The sequence below is a fragment of the Solanum dulcamara genome, chromosome 9, assembly GCF_947179165.1.
Source record: "Solanum dulcamara chromosome 9, daSolDulc1.2, whole genome shotgun sequence".
NCBI lineage: Eukaryota > Viridiplantae > Streptophyta > Magnoliopsida > Solanales > Solanaceae > Solanum > Solanum dulcamara.
Window position 1 is genome coordinate 43727939 of NC_077245.1, and position 12579 is coordinate 43740517.

Sequence of the window (12579 nt, forward strand, 5' to 3'; positions counted from 1 at the left end):
GAAAATTCTACTCCCATACCCTGCCAACAAATACTTACCAGATTCTTCAGTGTCATTCCAATATTTTTAGAAGAATAAAGGCTAAAGTCCATCAAGTCCAGGTGATTTCAAAAGCTTAAAGGAGAAAATAACATGTTTTTTACTTCCTCTTTTGTGAGGGATCTACCAATGATGTTCTTATCCTCTATAGACAAAACATTTTTGCATGTTGTGGGTTTTAGTAGTCACTTTCAATAAGTTTAATCGAGTATATATTTTGAAAATGATTTAATGTGATGTTATTTAGGGCATCATGGTCAAAAGTCTAATTTCCAACAGAGTCTAAAGACCCTAAACCTTTCCAAGACCTCATTCTTCACACTTAGACTTAAGGCTCTTAAATTCTCTCTTCCCAAGCTCTCTCAAGAACCTCAAGGCAAGACTAGGGTTTCTAAATTCAAGGCATCCAAGTCTCCTTTCTTCTTTAAGAATTTTTAGGGATTTTGTTTCCATCAAGGTATATGGGTTTTCATCCATGGTTCCTTCCACCCAGGAACCCAAATGTTTTCTCAAACTAGAATTTTAATTTTAAATGATGAAATCTTATGAGCTTTTACATGATGACTTCAAATGCATAGATCATGATATATTTGAAGTTTCCTTACATATATTAATGTATATTGACTCTTGATTTCATGAAATTACGATGTTATTAAAGTGTCTATGTGAAGGCTTGAAAAGAGTTTTAAGACATCTATGGTGGGTTGCTTTAAAAGTATGTATTTTATGCATTTCCATTACTCTCATGCATGCAGGAATTCTTTAAAGGAATTGAAAGGTTTTTATGAAATGAACCCACTTGTTTTCTATGATAAAGTAAAGTTGAAATGAAGTTTGATTCCAATAAATGTTACGAAGTAAATTCTTATGAAGGGGAGTCTTTATGAAATGATTGATTGATGAAAGAACTTCTTAGCCAAAATAAGGTTTCAATGTGAAAGGACAATCCTCACATTGAATCAAATGAAATGTTTAAGATTATGATATGACATGTATGACATCCCTATATGCCGTTAATGCTTTTGAATATTTTTCCAAAAGGTAGGTCCGATTAGCATAATACCCAGAATACCATCACTGATTATAGACCTAATTTTGTTAAAAATCAAGGTTCATTAGTAGGATGGTAAATAGGGTATGACAGCCATGATGATATTATAAACCAAAGGTTTTAACGAGTTATTCCATCGATTGATATTTTAATGTTAAAGTTATATAATGCTTATTTTATATTGATGTTTAAACGTTATTCCGTGGGATTCGACCTAGCACCAAATGTAGTATGTAGATGGGGACTCGACCGAAGGGGTTCTTAAGTAATATCTCATGTTGCATTAACTATGTGCCACCATAAGAGCCCTTGTCGGCTAGGCCGTGTAGCCATCAAATGTTAAAGTTAAAATTTAAGAATGTTTCAAGTTGATCGGAGCTCTACCTAGCAAGTAGTCTCCCCGTACCAACGTAAGGGGATATATTGGATTTCATGTAATAGCTCGCACGGTCTTAAATATCGGTTATGGTCATCTCCCCATAAATAAAAATTTTCAAATATTGTGTACATGACTAATTATGCATGTATTGCATTATATTTCATATTATGCTAATGTCATATTGATTCTTTAACATCATGCATGCCTACATACTTAGTATATTCAAAGTACTAACACATATTTTTGCCTACATGATATCACCATATAGGGACTGGTGTTCCTCCTCGATCTTCTCCACGTGGCTAGCTCAGATTAGTTTGAAGATTGCTTATGGTGAGTTTCCATCTTACGGGAGCAACATCCTTTTTATTCTAAGCTTATGTTATGTAGAACATTAAGACTTCTATTAAGGCATTTGTTGACACTTATTTTGAGGGTGAGCTAGGGACATATCTTAGCCCCCGCCAAGTTTTAATATAGAAGGTATTGTTGGACACAGTAAAGGATATTATGTTGTCTTTGACTCTTATGAATGTGAAGCCTCTTAGTCCCTATGTCCCTTATGTTTCTGCTTGATTTGTTTATCATTACCAATGAAATTCTTAATGAATTCTAAGAGGCTTGTGTGAGGTACCTCCGAGTGTCTTATTTGCCGTGTCACGTCTAGCCCCTAGGCTTGGATCATGACATATTACCAAGGAAGCAATCAAATCATTCCATTATAAGAGTTTTGTTATTCTTATGCTTATTTGACCATGTGAATTTTTGGCCGATGAATCCCCTTTAACTTTCAGAGGTAGGGGTTGCATCAGGTCCTAAGTTGCCCGGAGAAAAAAAAGGCAATTACTTCACTTTACTCGAGCTAAGTCAATTATGTCAATATCATCTAAACTATCCACACCAACTCCCCTTGAAAGTGAACAAGAATGTGTTGTGTCAAAAAACACCGTTGGTAATGGTAACAAAATCTCCAAGTCCATAAATCCCCTTCCAAATCCTAAATCTCCTTCAGTGTTGGGAAACATTTCACGTGATTCATACAAGGACAAAGTACAAATGGTACAACCTAGTATATACTCCCAAGAATTTATTACCCAAAATAATATCCTTAAATGCTACACTCAAATCTCTCTGCCACTCAATGAAAATAACCAAACTACAAGCAACTATGTCCTAGTTCAGCAATATCCCAATTCCCTATCCCAGACAAAACCCATTCCAATACCAAAATCTATGAACTATAATGAACAACAACCAATACCCATATCAAAGGCTAAGAAACAATCCTAACCAACATCCACTTCCATATCCAAACTACCCCAACCACTACCAAGCTCAGTTCCATACGAAAACCAACTACCACCAGAAATACCAAACTCCTTTTCAAGGAACCCTATGTTCAAAAATCTAATAAACCCCCTCACATTTTTTGGTAAAAAATACTCAATAATGAACTCTCACTTACTAACAACCTTTCTCGATGCAGTCCAAACATCACCCTATGCAAATTGGGAAGGGATGCCAGACCTGACAAAAAATGAACCCAACCCCATTCCCCTACCAAATATGATAGAGGAGAGGTTAACGAGTAGCCTCATAAGGCTAGAATTGTCATAACTGGAACTACCCCAGGAACAAACAACACTAGAGTTTTACCACATACTCCATTACCCCACTCCTCTATCCACCTGAATATGTAACATCTCTCACTTATATACCTACTGAACAACTTTGTCAACTCCTTCTTACAATAAGTTGTGCAAATACACAATCCAAGCCAGTCAAACGAGGAGACAATGAACAACGAGGAAGATGAGAACATGGAAGATCAAGTTGTACCAGAAATGACAATGAGGATGTTGTCACCCACCACCTTGAGAGAAGAGGCACCAAATATCCTCGATCCCCTAATGCAAACCCTATATTTGAAGAACCCTTTGACTATGGACATTTCACTAAATACAGAAAGAAAGTTCCTCATCAAAGTATCACAAGAGGCATACAAAGCAGACATCAACATATGTTGCTCCAACTATCAGGGAACACCAAAATATGTAGCATTGATCATCCCAACAACGATGGGGAAATAGACCTTGGAACAGGGAGTTGGGACCAGCAAATCAGAATTAATAAACCTGGATATCTCACTGGCACTAGGAGGGAACTCAAACACACCACAAGGACCATCAATGAAGATACTACTTTGGAACTGTAGGGGTGCTTATAATGCAAACTTCATGACTAATATGCTTGCACTGATGGATACTCATAACCTAACTGTACTCGCACTCACTAAAAAAATGGAGGATCATAATAAACTACTTCATGCTCTTGAATTCACTGATGTTATACAAGTTCCTGCAATAGGATGTGCTGGAGGGATTGCTCTATTCTGGAAAAGCTCCGAAGTCACAATAGAACCCTTTGTATTAACTGAGCAGGAAATTCATGCTACAATTGAGGTAAGCTTTACTTTTTCGAAATAGTTCTTCTCCGTAATATGTGTTAGGAATACTTTATTAGAGGATAAGTGTATATTAAAAATATGCTAGATATACTTTGCATCCGGGCACTCTACAAAGATATGTTGGGTGTATTCCTCCATAAGGCACGCAGAGCAGTTTTTAGATTTTGAGATTTTCCTGTTGTAAATTCTGTAGTTGTTGGGATAGCAGTAACCACATGAAAACCTTTATTTTTTTATAGCTTTTATTTTTCATATCTAGTTAAAAAAGTAGTTTATATTCAGAGAAGTATCATTATTATCTAAGAGGTATAATCTATCAGCACTGTTTGAAGTAAAATTTCCATCGTTACTACTATTCTAAAAATACTTGTCTATTCTAGATGGGGACATTTGTATATAAGTGTTTTCTATGAAATCTTTATGCTTCTCGGAATATCGAAGGATATGTAAGAGAAGTCCCAGGAATTATTTTTAAGGATACAGTTTAACATCATGTCTGTTTCTTTTTTTTTCTAGATGCCCTTGGATAACTTCCCGTAGCGAGTATGTAGCTTCGATCCATTTATCCTCCCAGAGCTTAATAATGCTTCCATAACCTATGTTCTAGGAGATACCATTTCTAAATAGGGTGTAAGATCTAGCAAGGCTTTTCCATATGTAAGAGTCATAGGGATAGTAATTTAGTTTAGAGTGTTGGTATCTATTATAGTATTTATTAGAAAGAACCTTGACCCAAAGGTGATTTTTGTTTTTTAAAAATCTCCAATTTAAGTTTGCTAGTAGGGCAAAGTTTTTCCCATATGTTTTTTGGAGCCCCAAGACTCTATATTCGAAGGGGGTAGTTACTAAGTTCCAATTTGTTAAATGAAGCTTCCTCTTTTTTAGTGGATCCCCAAAGAAAATTTATTTGGATACGATCAATATGCTTTCGGATTGATTGAGGAAGTAAATTACATTGCATCACATAGGTGGGAATGGAAGCTAGAACTAACTTAATGAGGGTTGTTCTTCCTGCTAGAGATAACAATTGGGTTTTCCATCCCCCTAACTTGCTATTCATATGGTCGATGATATATTGGTAATCCAAGCTCTTAGGATGGTGATTAGCTTCTGATGACCACAACTATTCTAATGCCAATAATTCTTTGGAATATTTGGAAGAATAGAAATAGCAAGCTATATAACAATAAAAACATTAGTAAAATCCGTAGAACCATCCATAATATCTCTTTTCAAGCCTTGGAATACTATCATCTTTCTCAAGCCACTAGCTATAAAGTCTCGAAAAAAAATCCCAATAACTTGGTATAAACCTCCTGATAGTGACATTAAACTGAACATTGATGGCTCTTTAGAATTGCAATCTTCTAATGGAGGGACAGGAGGAGTAATTAAGGGATCATATAGGAAAGTGGATTGTGGTTTTCACATGCAAAGTCAAGGGACAAGATACCCTATACACAGAAACCTTGGCCTTGCTACATGGACTCAACTTTGCAAAAAGTAAAAATATAAAACACTTGCTCGTGGAAATTGGATTTCAAGTACTGATAAATACCTTATATAGCAACAACCATAAATACTCACATATATACAATGATTGCAGGTCATTAATCCTTCAAGTGGAAGAAACTGTACTGAAGCTCATTCCGAGGGAGGCTAACTCTGTAGCAGATCTACTAGCTAAATATGGAAGGAAAACAAAGGATCCAAGCATGACCAATAATCAGCCCTATATTTTTGAAGCATCCCCTTCTTTGTAACGAATGGACTCGAAAGAGATGCCATTGGAACTATTAAATCTACTGTAGTTCCACTTTGTATGGATGATCCAGATTATTAAATACTTCCGTTTTGAAGCAAAAAAAAACAATAATATGCTTCATTTTATCCTCTGTTGAATAAAATTATGACTTGTATTTTTTTTGGTCGTGAATTTTATTTTGATCGTGTAGGTTAAGGTTCTTTTCATAGGAATAATTTAAAGAAAAAGTAGCGGGTGAGAGAAATAACTGAAAAAATCGATTAAGAATTAAAATTCACTCATGCATGAATTTCGTTAATATAAACCTAAATTATTTATATAAAAATGTGACAAAGAGCAAACCTGATAAGTTTTTAAATATTTAAAAGACTAAAATTGGTTAGTGTATAGTTAAGAGACTAAAATCGATAAGTGTATAGTTAAGAGACTAAAATCGATAAGTGTATAGTTAAGAGACCAAACCTGATAAGTCTTCGAATAGTTAAAAGACTAAATTCGATAAGTATATAATTACGGGATCATTTTAGACCTACTCTTATAGTTAAGAGACTATTTATGATATTTTCTCGACATTCTTGCAATGACCTTTTTAATAAGAGGAAATTTCACAAAAATAGCTACTATAAGTATCTTAATTATGTTCCTTAACTATAGTTTGCCTATTTACAGGCTATAACTATACCTTAAGCTATCTTGTTTGTAGAACTTGCGGGTTTGTATAATTCGCGAATAATTAAGCTATTTTTGTATAAACTCAAAATAGCGAATTCATACAAATATAAATATTTGAACTTTAAACAATTATACAAATTATATTATACAAAATTACATTATACAAAAGTTATACAAATTATATTATACTAATTTTGAATTATAAAAACTTGAACTATAATTAATGATAATTATTAATGGCGAATTATAAATTAGCTAAATTATAACTATATTAACTAATTAATTAATTAATATATATTTACTTATTCTTGTAATTTTCCAAATTAAGAAACTTTTTATTTTTGTTATCTCAGTGCTTTCTCTTTGGGCCAAAGTTTTGGATCAACAGTCGCAAACAAAACCCCGATTTGCTTGGGCTACAAAAGGGAACTCCCAAAATATTCTGAAGTCCGAACCCCTAGAGCTTCTCGTCGTGTACACAAATCCATCTCTTTCACGCACTGCTGAGCAAATGGAAGACATTGAAGATTTGCTGGTGGGTACCGGTGCCGGTGTGCCTCCTGGGTTCCGGTTATCGGTTCCGGCGGCCGTTGGAGTCAATCCAAAGCAAAGGAAAAAGAACGGTGTAACGAAGCTAACAGTTGTCCAAGACTCTCCTGCACCTAAAATACCTGGCACTCAGGTCTCTCTTTCATTCAGAATTTTTTTTCCCGAAGAACTCTTGTTACACATTTTGTAGCTAGACTTATGTATTTTTGTTTGACAATTATTACTTGTTTGAATGTGAATATTGCAGACTATTTACATCAAGACATTCGGATGTTCTCATAATCAGGTACAGTTGTGTTCGCTCAATTATGCACGTGCTGATAGAAAGACGATGCTTTGATACTTCTCTATGTCCTCGTAGTTCTTATTATTGATCTAAACTTCAACTTTCTCACAAAGACTTGTTTGAAATGTTACTTGTAAGCAAAGAAATACTTGGGATTAATGTGCATTTGTGGTTTTCATAAGAGGGTAAAGAAACCCAACAATAACAATAACAACATACCCATTATAGTCCAACATGTGGGGTCTGAGGAGGGTACGGTGTTGACAAATCGATCTTGTTTCCGATTTCAGAATCAGTTAAGGGAAAAAATTCAGACGAAAGGTATAAGATTAGCAAGCAAATGCTTGTGCTATTCAGAGCATGATAAATAAAGTATTGGTCGCCTCTTCATCAAGAGTGAGCTTGCTATGGAGGTTTGGAATCATTTTGATCACCTTTTCAGTATAAGATCCTTCCAAACGGATTCCATTCAGTCCCGACTTTTTGATGGTTTGAAATACCTCTGCCTCCTTTTTTTTTTTTTGAATGAGAGGTTCTAAGAGGTTGGCTAATTCTTCTTTTCTTCTTTGGAGGCCCTTTTGATCGATTTGGAATATTTGTTCTTCAATGAAAAGCATGGGATCAAAAAAGGCAATCAATCAAAATCAAGAAAATAACTCAAAAAATCTTGGTAAACACTAGAATCTTTACCGCGAAAAGCCAAATCCTATGGACTAACATAGAGGTAGAAAGAATTGCTATGCTAGAAGCTCTAAGACACTGTAAAAGGGTTGGATTGGAGGAGGTGATTATGGAAACAGACTCTCTTAGTCTCACTCACTTACTACAAGATTCAGAAAGTATACCTTGGGAAAGGGTAGAGCTAATTGAGGAATGTCAAACATTGATCATCTAGCTCAAAGCTAGAGTCAAAACACATTCTGGAACTCGAGGAAAGGCTGCACAACAGTAGTCGGGGTGTTGAGACCGGAGCTATTTGTAGTGCTAGAAGGAATGCAAGTGAATGAATCCCAAACAACCAGTGCAGATATTCACGACCAAAAAGTACTGGATTCTCTTTCGGATAGGCCCTGAAAGGAGAAGAAAGGCTGGAATGCCAACATGCGTCTATTATATTGAATTTACCCGATAGTCCCATTTTGGGAACGTCCAGTGCCAAAGTCACTGAATGGGTAAGTCGCCAATCCCTGGACTATGTAATGTACTTTATCTGCTGGGTTACGGTCTAACGATTTTAAAGAGGACTCCCCATTCATTAGATAGAGAAGATCACCAAGATTTTGCGATCCGCTGCCGAATTTATTCCAAATCCAAGAGCTCGGATCAAATCGGTATTGATATACCTATTCGATCTGAGCTCTCTTATTGAGAATGCTCATTGAATAAGCATTTTCAATATTATGCCTTAGTTTTCCTCTGCTGGAAAACAGTCCTTCACAGATATGGGAGTTTACTCCGTTGTTGCTGGTTCAGTAAGCTAAGCATTTCCATCCTTTATGATTATGAAAAAGGAATGAATAGAGAGGAAGGCTCCAGGGTTTCTTTTTCTTGGTGTCAACATAGGAATGAGAGCAGTTTGAATGGATGCCTTTTTCCCTTGTTTGTTGAATCCGCCAAGTTAGTAACCTTTCTTTTATGCGGGATTGCCTGTTGATGCAAGGAATAAGGGCTACTAGTCTTTTCGAAAATTGCTGCTAAGATCCAACGTTACATATATTTCTCTCTTTTAGTGTGGGGGCATTAGTAAAAGGCCTAAACGGTCTTAGCTCCTTCTCTGGTCTTGCCACCCTTGCCCCTCTTCTCTTTTCTCTTCTTTTAGAAACTGTCTGTGATCGAAACTTCTTCCGCTTTGAACGACCCCGGTCCTATTTCATCTCTTGCCGCGGCTAGTCTCTTTGTAGTAGTAATAGCGGGAGGGGGGGACTCTTTTGAAACAAGAAACGATTTGGTCTCAATAAAAGAGCCTATGAAAAGAAAAGAAAATGGAATGGAAAGTTGAAGGCATGGTTTTCAGTATGTCTCCAAATAGGGCTCCCACTAGTCCGGCTATCTAGTGAGCGGTTCTTTCAGGCGGGAAGCAGGCCAAACCTTGCGGGCGAGCATCTCCCGCAACCCAAGCACCATTTTTCGACACCACCCGAGAAGCAAAATATTCGCCAGTCCAGGCTGAAAATACATGCACAGATAGAGGTTTAATGCCAAGGCCGACAACGGAAGCACGAGACGGAGCCGTATGAGGCGAAAGTCTCACGTACGGTTTTCTGAGAAGGGAGTGGCTACCTACTAGAGCTTCGACCAAGCACCACTGGTCAATTTCGCTTTGGGGCCACCCCTGACTCTACCATTATTATAAGGGTATGGGGTTTGAGACAGAGAAAGATCATGGTAGCATATCAATTGTTCCTTTATACTTTACTTGGATCTGTTTTTATGCCATTAGCTATTCTGTTGATTCTTCTCCAAACAGAAACAACCGATTTATAAATCTCATTAACCACAGAATTTAGTGAGCGGCGCCAAATCTCTCTATGGATTGCTTCTTTAACCTTCAAAGTGCCTGTGGTACCAGTTCATATTTGGTTACCTGAAGCTCATGTAGAGGCACCTACGACAGGATCTGTCATCTTGGCAGGAATTGCTTTAAAATTGGGAACCTACTGGTTTTTAAGATTTTCAATACCCATGTTTCTCGAAGCGACACTTTGTTCCACTCCTTTCATTTATACTTTAAGCGTGATTTCTATAATGTATACTTCCTCAACCACTTTAAGGTAGATCGATCTTAAGAAGATCATTGCTTACTTCTCAGTAGCTCATATGAATCTGGTGACTATTGATATGTTTAGTTGGGGGGGCGGCTATTAGGTCACCTATTTTGAGTTATGGACACACAAGGCCAAAACATGTTTGCCGGGCGCGCGACCCATCAACCTACTAGCAATGGGGGAGAAAGCATAGTATGTCGCAATAAAAGCTTGATTCGAGAAACATGATTTGAAAGAAATGCAAGAGAAGAAGTTATGATGTAAATATTAAAGAAAGAAAATTATTGATGGTAAAAATATTAGAGATAACCAAGAACTGAGAATAACAATAGTAATAAAATTGAAGAATAAGATAATGTCAGAGAAAAGGGAACACAATAGTAATAAAATCGAAGAATAGATAATGATATCATAATAATAATAAAATCAGTAAGGGAATAGGAAGGAACTCTAGATTAGCATCTTGTTCTACTATTGGGAAGAGAGAAAATTCTTGACTAACTACTAACCATCTACCTAATCCTCGACCTCTGTGCTCTCTTATCTAGGTTCATATCCTCAGTGAACTAAAGATGTATCATGTTTTGTCTAATCACTCCTCCCCAATTCTACCTCAAACTTACCTCTACCTCTCTGTAATCCTATCATCACTAACCTCTTGCACGTCCTCGCTAGGGCATTTGGGCTTTTTTTCTCACATGCCCAAACCATCGCAACCTCACTTCCATTATCTTGTCCAATGCAATGGCTACTTCCGCCTTGCTCCGTATACCTACGTTCCTAATCTTGTCTCTTCTCCTATGTCCATTCATCCATCGAAACATCTTCATTTTTCGCTATCTTTATCTTTTGAACCTGTGAGTTTTTGATTGACCAACACTAACCCCTACAACATAGTTAGTCTAGGAATCACTTTATAGAACTTTCCTTCATGACTCAGTAACACATTCTTATTAGGACACTGGATGCGAGCCTGCATTTTATTCACTCCGCTTACACACGGTGTGGGATATCCTCATTGCTCCCCCCATTGCCTTGGATTATAGACCCAAAATACTTGAAGCTTCCTCACTTTCCCATTTGATACGACATTATTCTTGCATTCTATGCACTTTATTTTAGTCCTACTCAGCATGAAGTCTTTAGACTCTAGGGTATGTCTTCAAATCTTCAATCTATCGTTAGCTAAGCATGTGTTTGTCAATCAATACTATGTCGTCTGCAAATAACTTACACCATAATACTTTCTCTTGAATATCCCGTGTCAATTCATTCATCACAAAGGAAAATAAAAATGGTCTAAGAGTTCGTTGAGTGAGCGATTTAGCCTCTAGCCCTTCAATGATGGATTTGTTTTCAAAAACCCCGACCTCTCGTTTTCTACGAACAACTTAGTTTTTGTTACTGGCTTGGGATCATGGAATTGATCCATTGGGTTCACCACTTTATTGATCTCAAGGATGGCTCCCTACCTTCAAAAGGTGTTTTTATTCATTGGGGGTGCACTGTTGTTAATTAGAATTCTATTCCTAAATATTCTTTTAGACTTACCCTACCTTATTTATTTGAGGAAGAGAAAAAATTCTAGAGCCATACCTATTTTGCGTAAGATAAAAAAGGTAGTTATGTGCGTCTCAACTTCAAGCTCGACCTTGGGGAAAGCCCACTTTGTCCGTAAGAAAAACAAAAGGAACAAGAAGTCTGTTGTTACTAATCTGATCTTTTCTTTCCTGGGTGTGGACGAGGCAAAGAAAAGTCTTCTTAGTCTTCCACTTTTTTGATGATATCTATAAGAAGGAATACATGTTGTAAGGTAAACAAGAGTTCTTGACTCGAGTAAAATGACACCGGCTGAAGGTAAGTAAATTCTTTAGTTTAGGAAATGAATCCACTCTGAAAGCTAGTCTTCTTTTATCCAAAGAATTTTTTCACTTCATTCAAATAATAGTTTTTTTTTTACGAAGTTCTTCTATTTCTCAATATGATCTCTATCATCTGTATCCTGCGGGATGCGATTCCCTAAGTTGGGGAAAATCTTTCCCCTATCTCTAAAGGGGCTATTAGGCCACTTGACTGTAAGGAAAGGGGTTCGATTCAGTCCTAAGGAGGCTACCTAACGATCATTGAAAGGCTTAAGAAAGATTAGGAAGGACAAATCAAAGAGAAGGGTAGTTCGTAGATCGGTATGAGTATGAACTTCAGAATGAAGTGGTCGGGTTCACTCCTTCTAGAGGAAGGGATTCGTGTACTAATTGCTTGCTGCCAATTCTGCCTAAAATCTCTTCAGGTGATCAAGGGGGCTCCCTTTCTCAGTAGATGAAATTAGGATTAAAGGTATTATCCGAACGCTTCTTTTCTCTGGTTTGCTCTTTTAAATCAAATTTTGGCCTGCAGTAATGTTATTGGGATTTTATCTCCTAAATTCTTTTTTCTATGAAAGCAAGAGGTGAAAAGTTTTGTTAGAAATTGTGCTTTATTCCATGAGATCTAGAAGCACTAATTGTTGCAGATGATATAAATATGAATATGAAAGAAAAGGTTACCGCCTAGAGGGTCGTTTTTAAGTGGAATGTTTATTATTATATTAAGTAGTCGATTAGGAGAAC

The 12579-nt window shown here is 36.7% G+C and overlaps 1 protein-coding gene across 1 annotated transcript in view; it reads left to right on the forward strand.

Annotated features, from left to right (window-relative positions):
* Positions 1–6776: 6776 nt before the first annotated feature.
* LOC129902297 (uncharacterized) overlaps positions 6777–12579 on the forward strand; it is a 29645-nt gene continuing 23842 nt past the window's right edge. The window contains exons 1-2 of the mRNA XM_055977475.1: positions 6777–7055; positions 7170–7208. Of these exons, the coding sequence (XP_055833450.1) occupies positions 6885–7055; positions 7170–7208 (210 nt within the window). The 5' untranslated portion in view covers positions 6777–6884. The remainder of the gene's footprint in view (positions 7056–7169; positions 7209–12579) is intronic.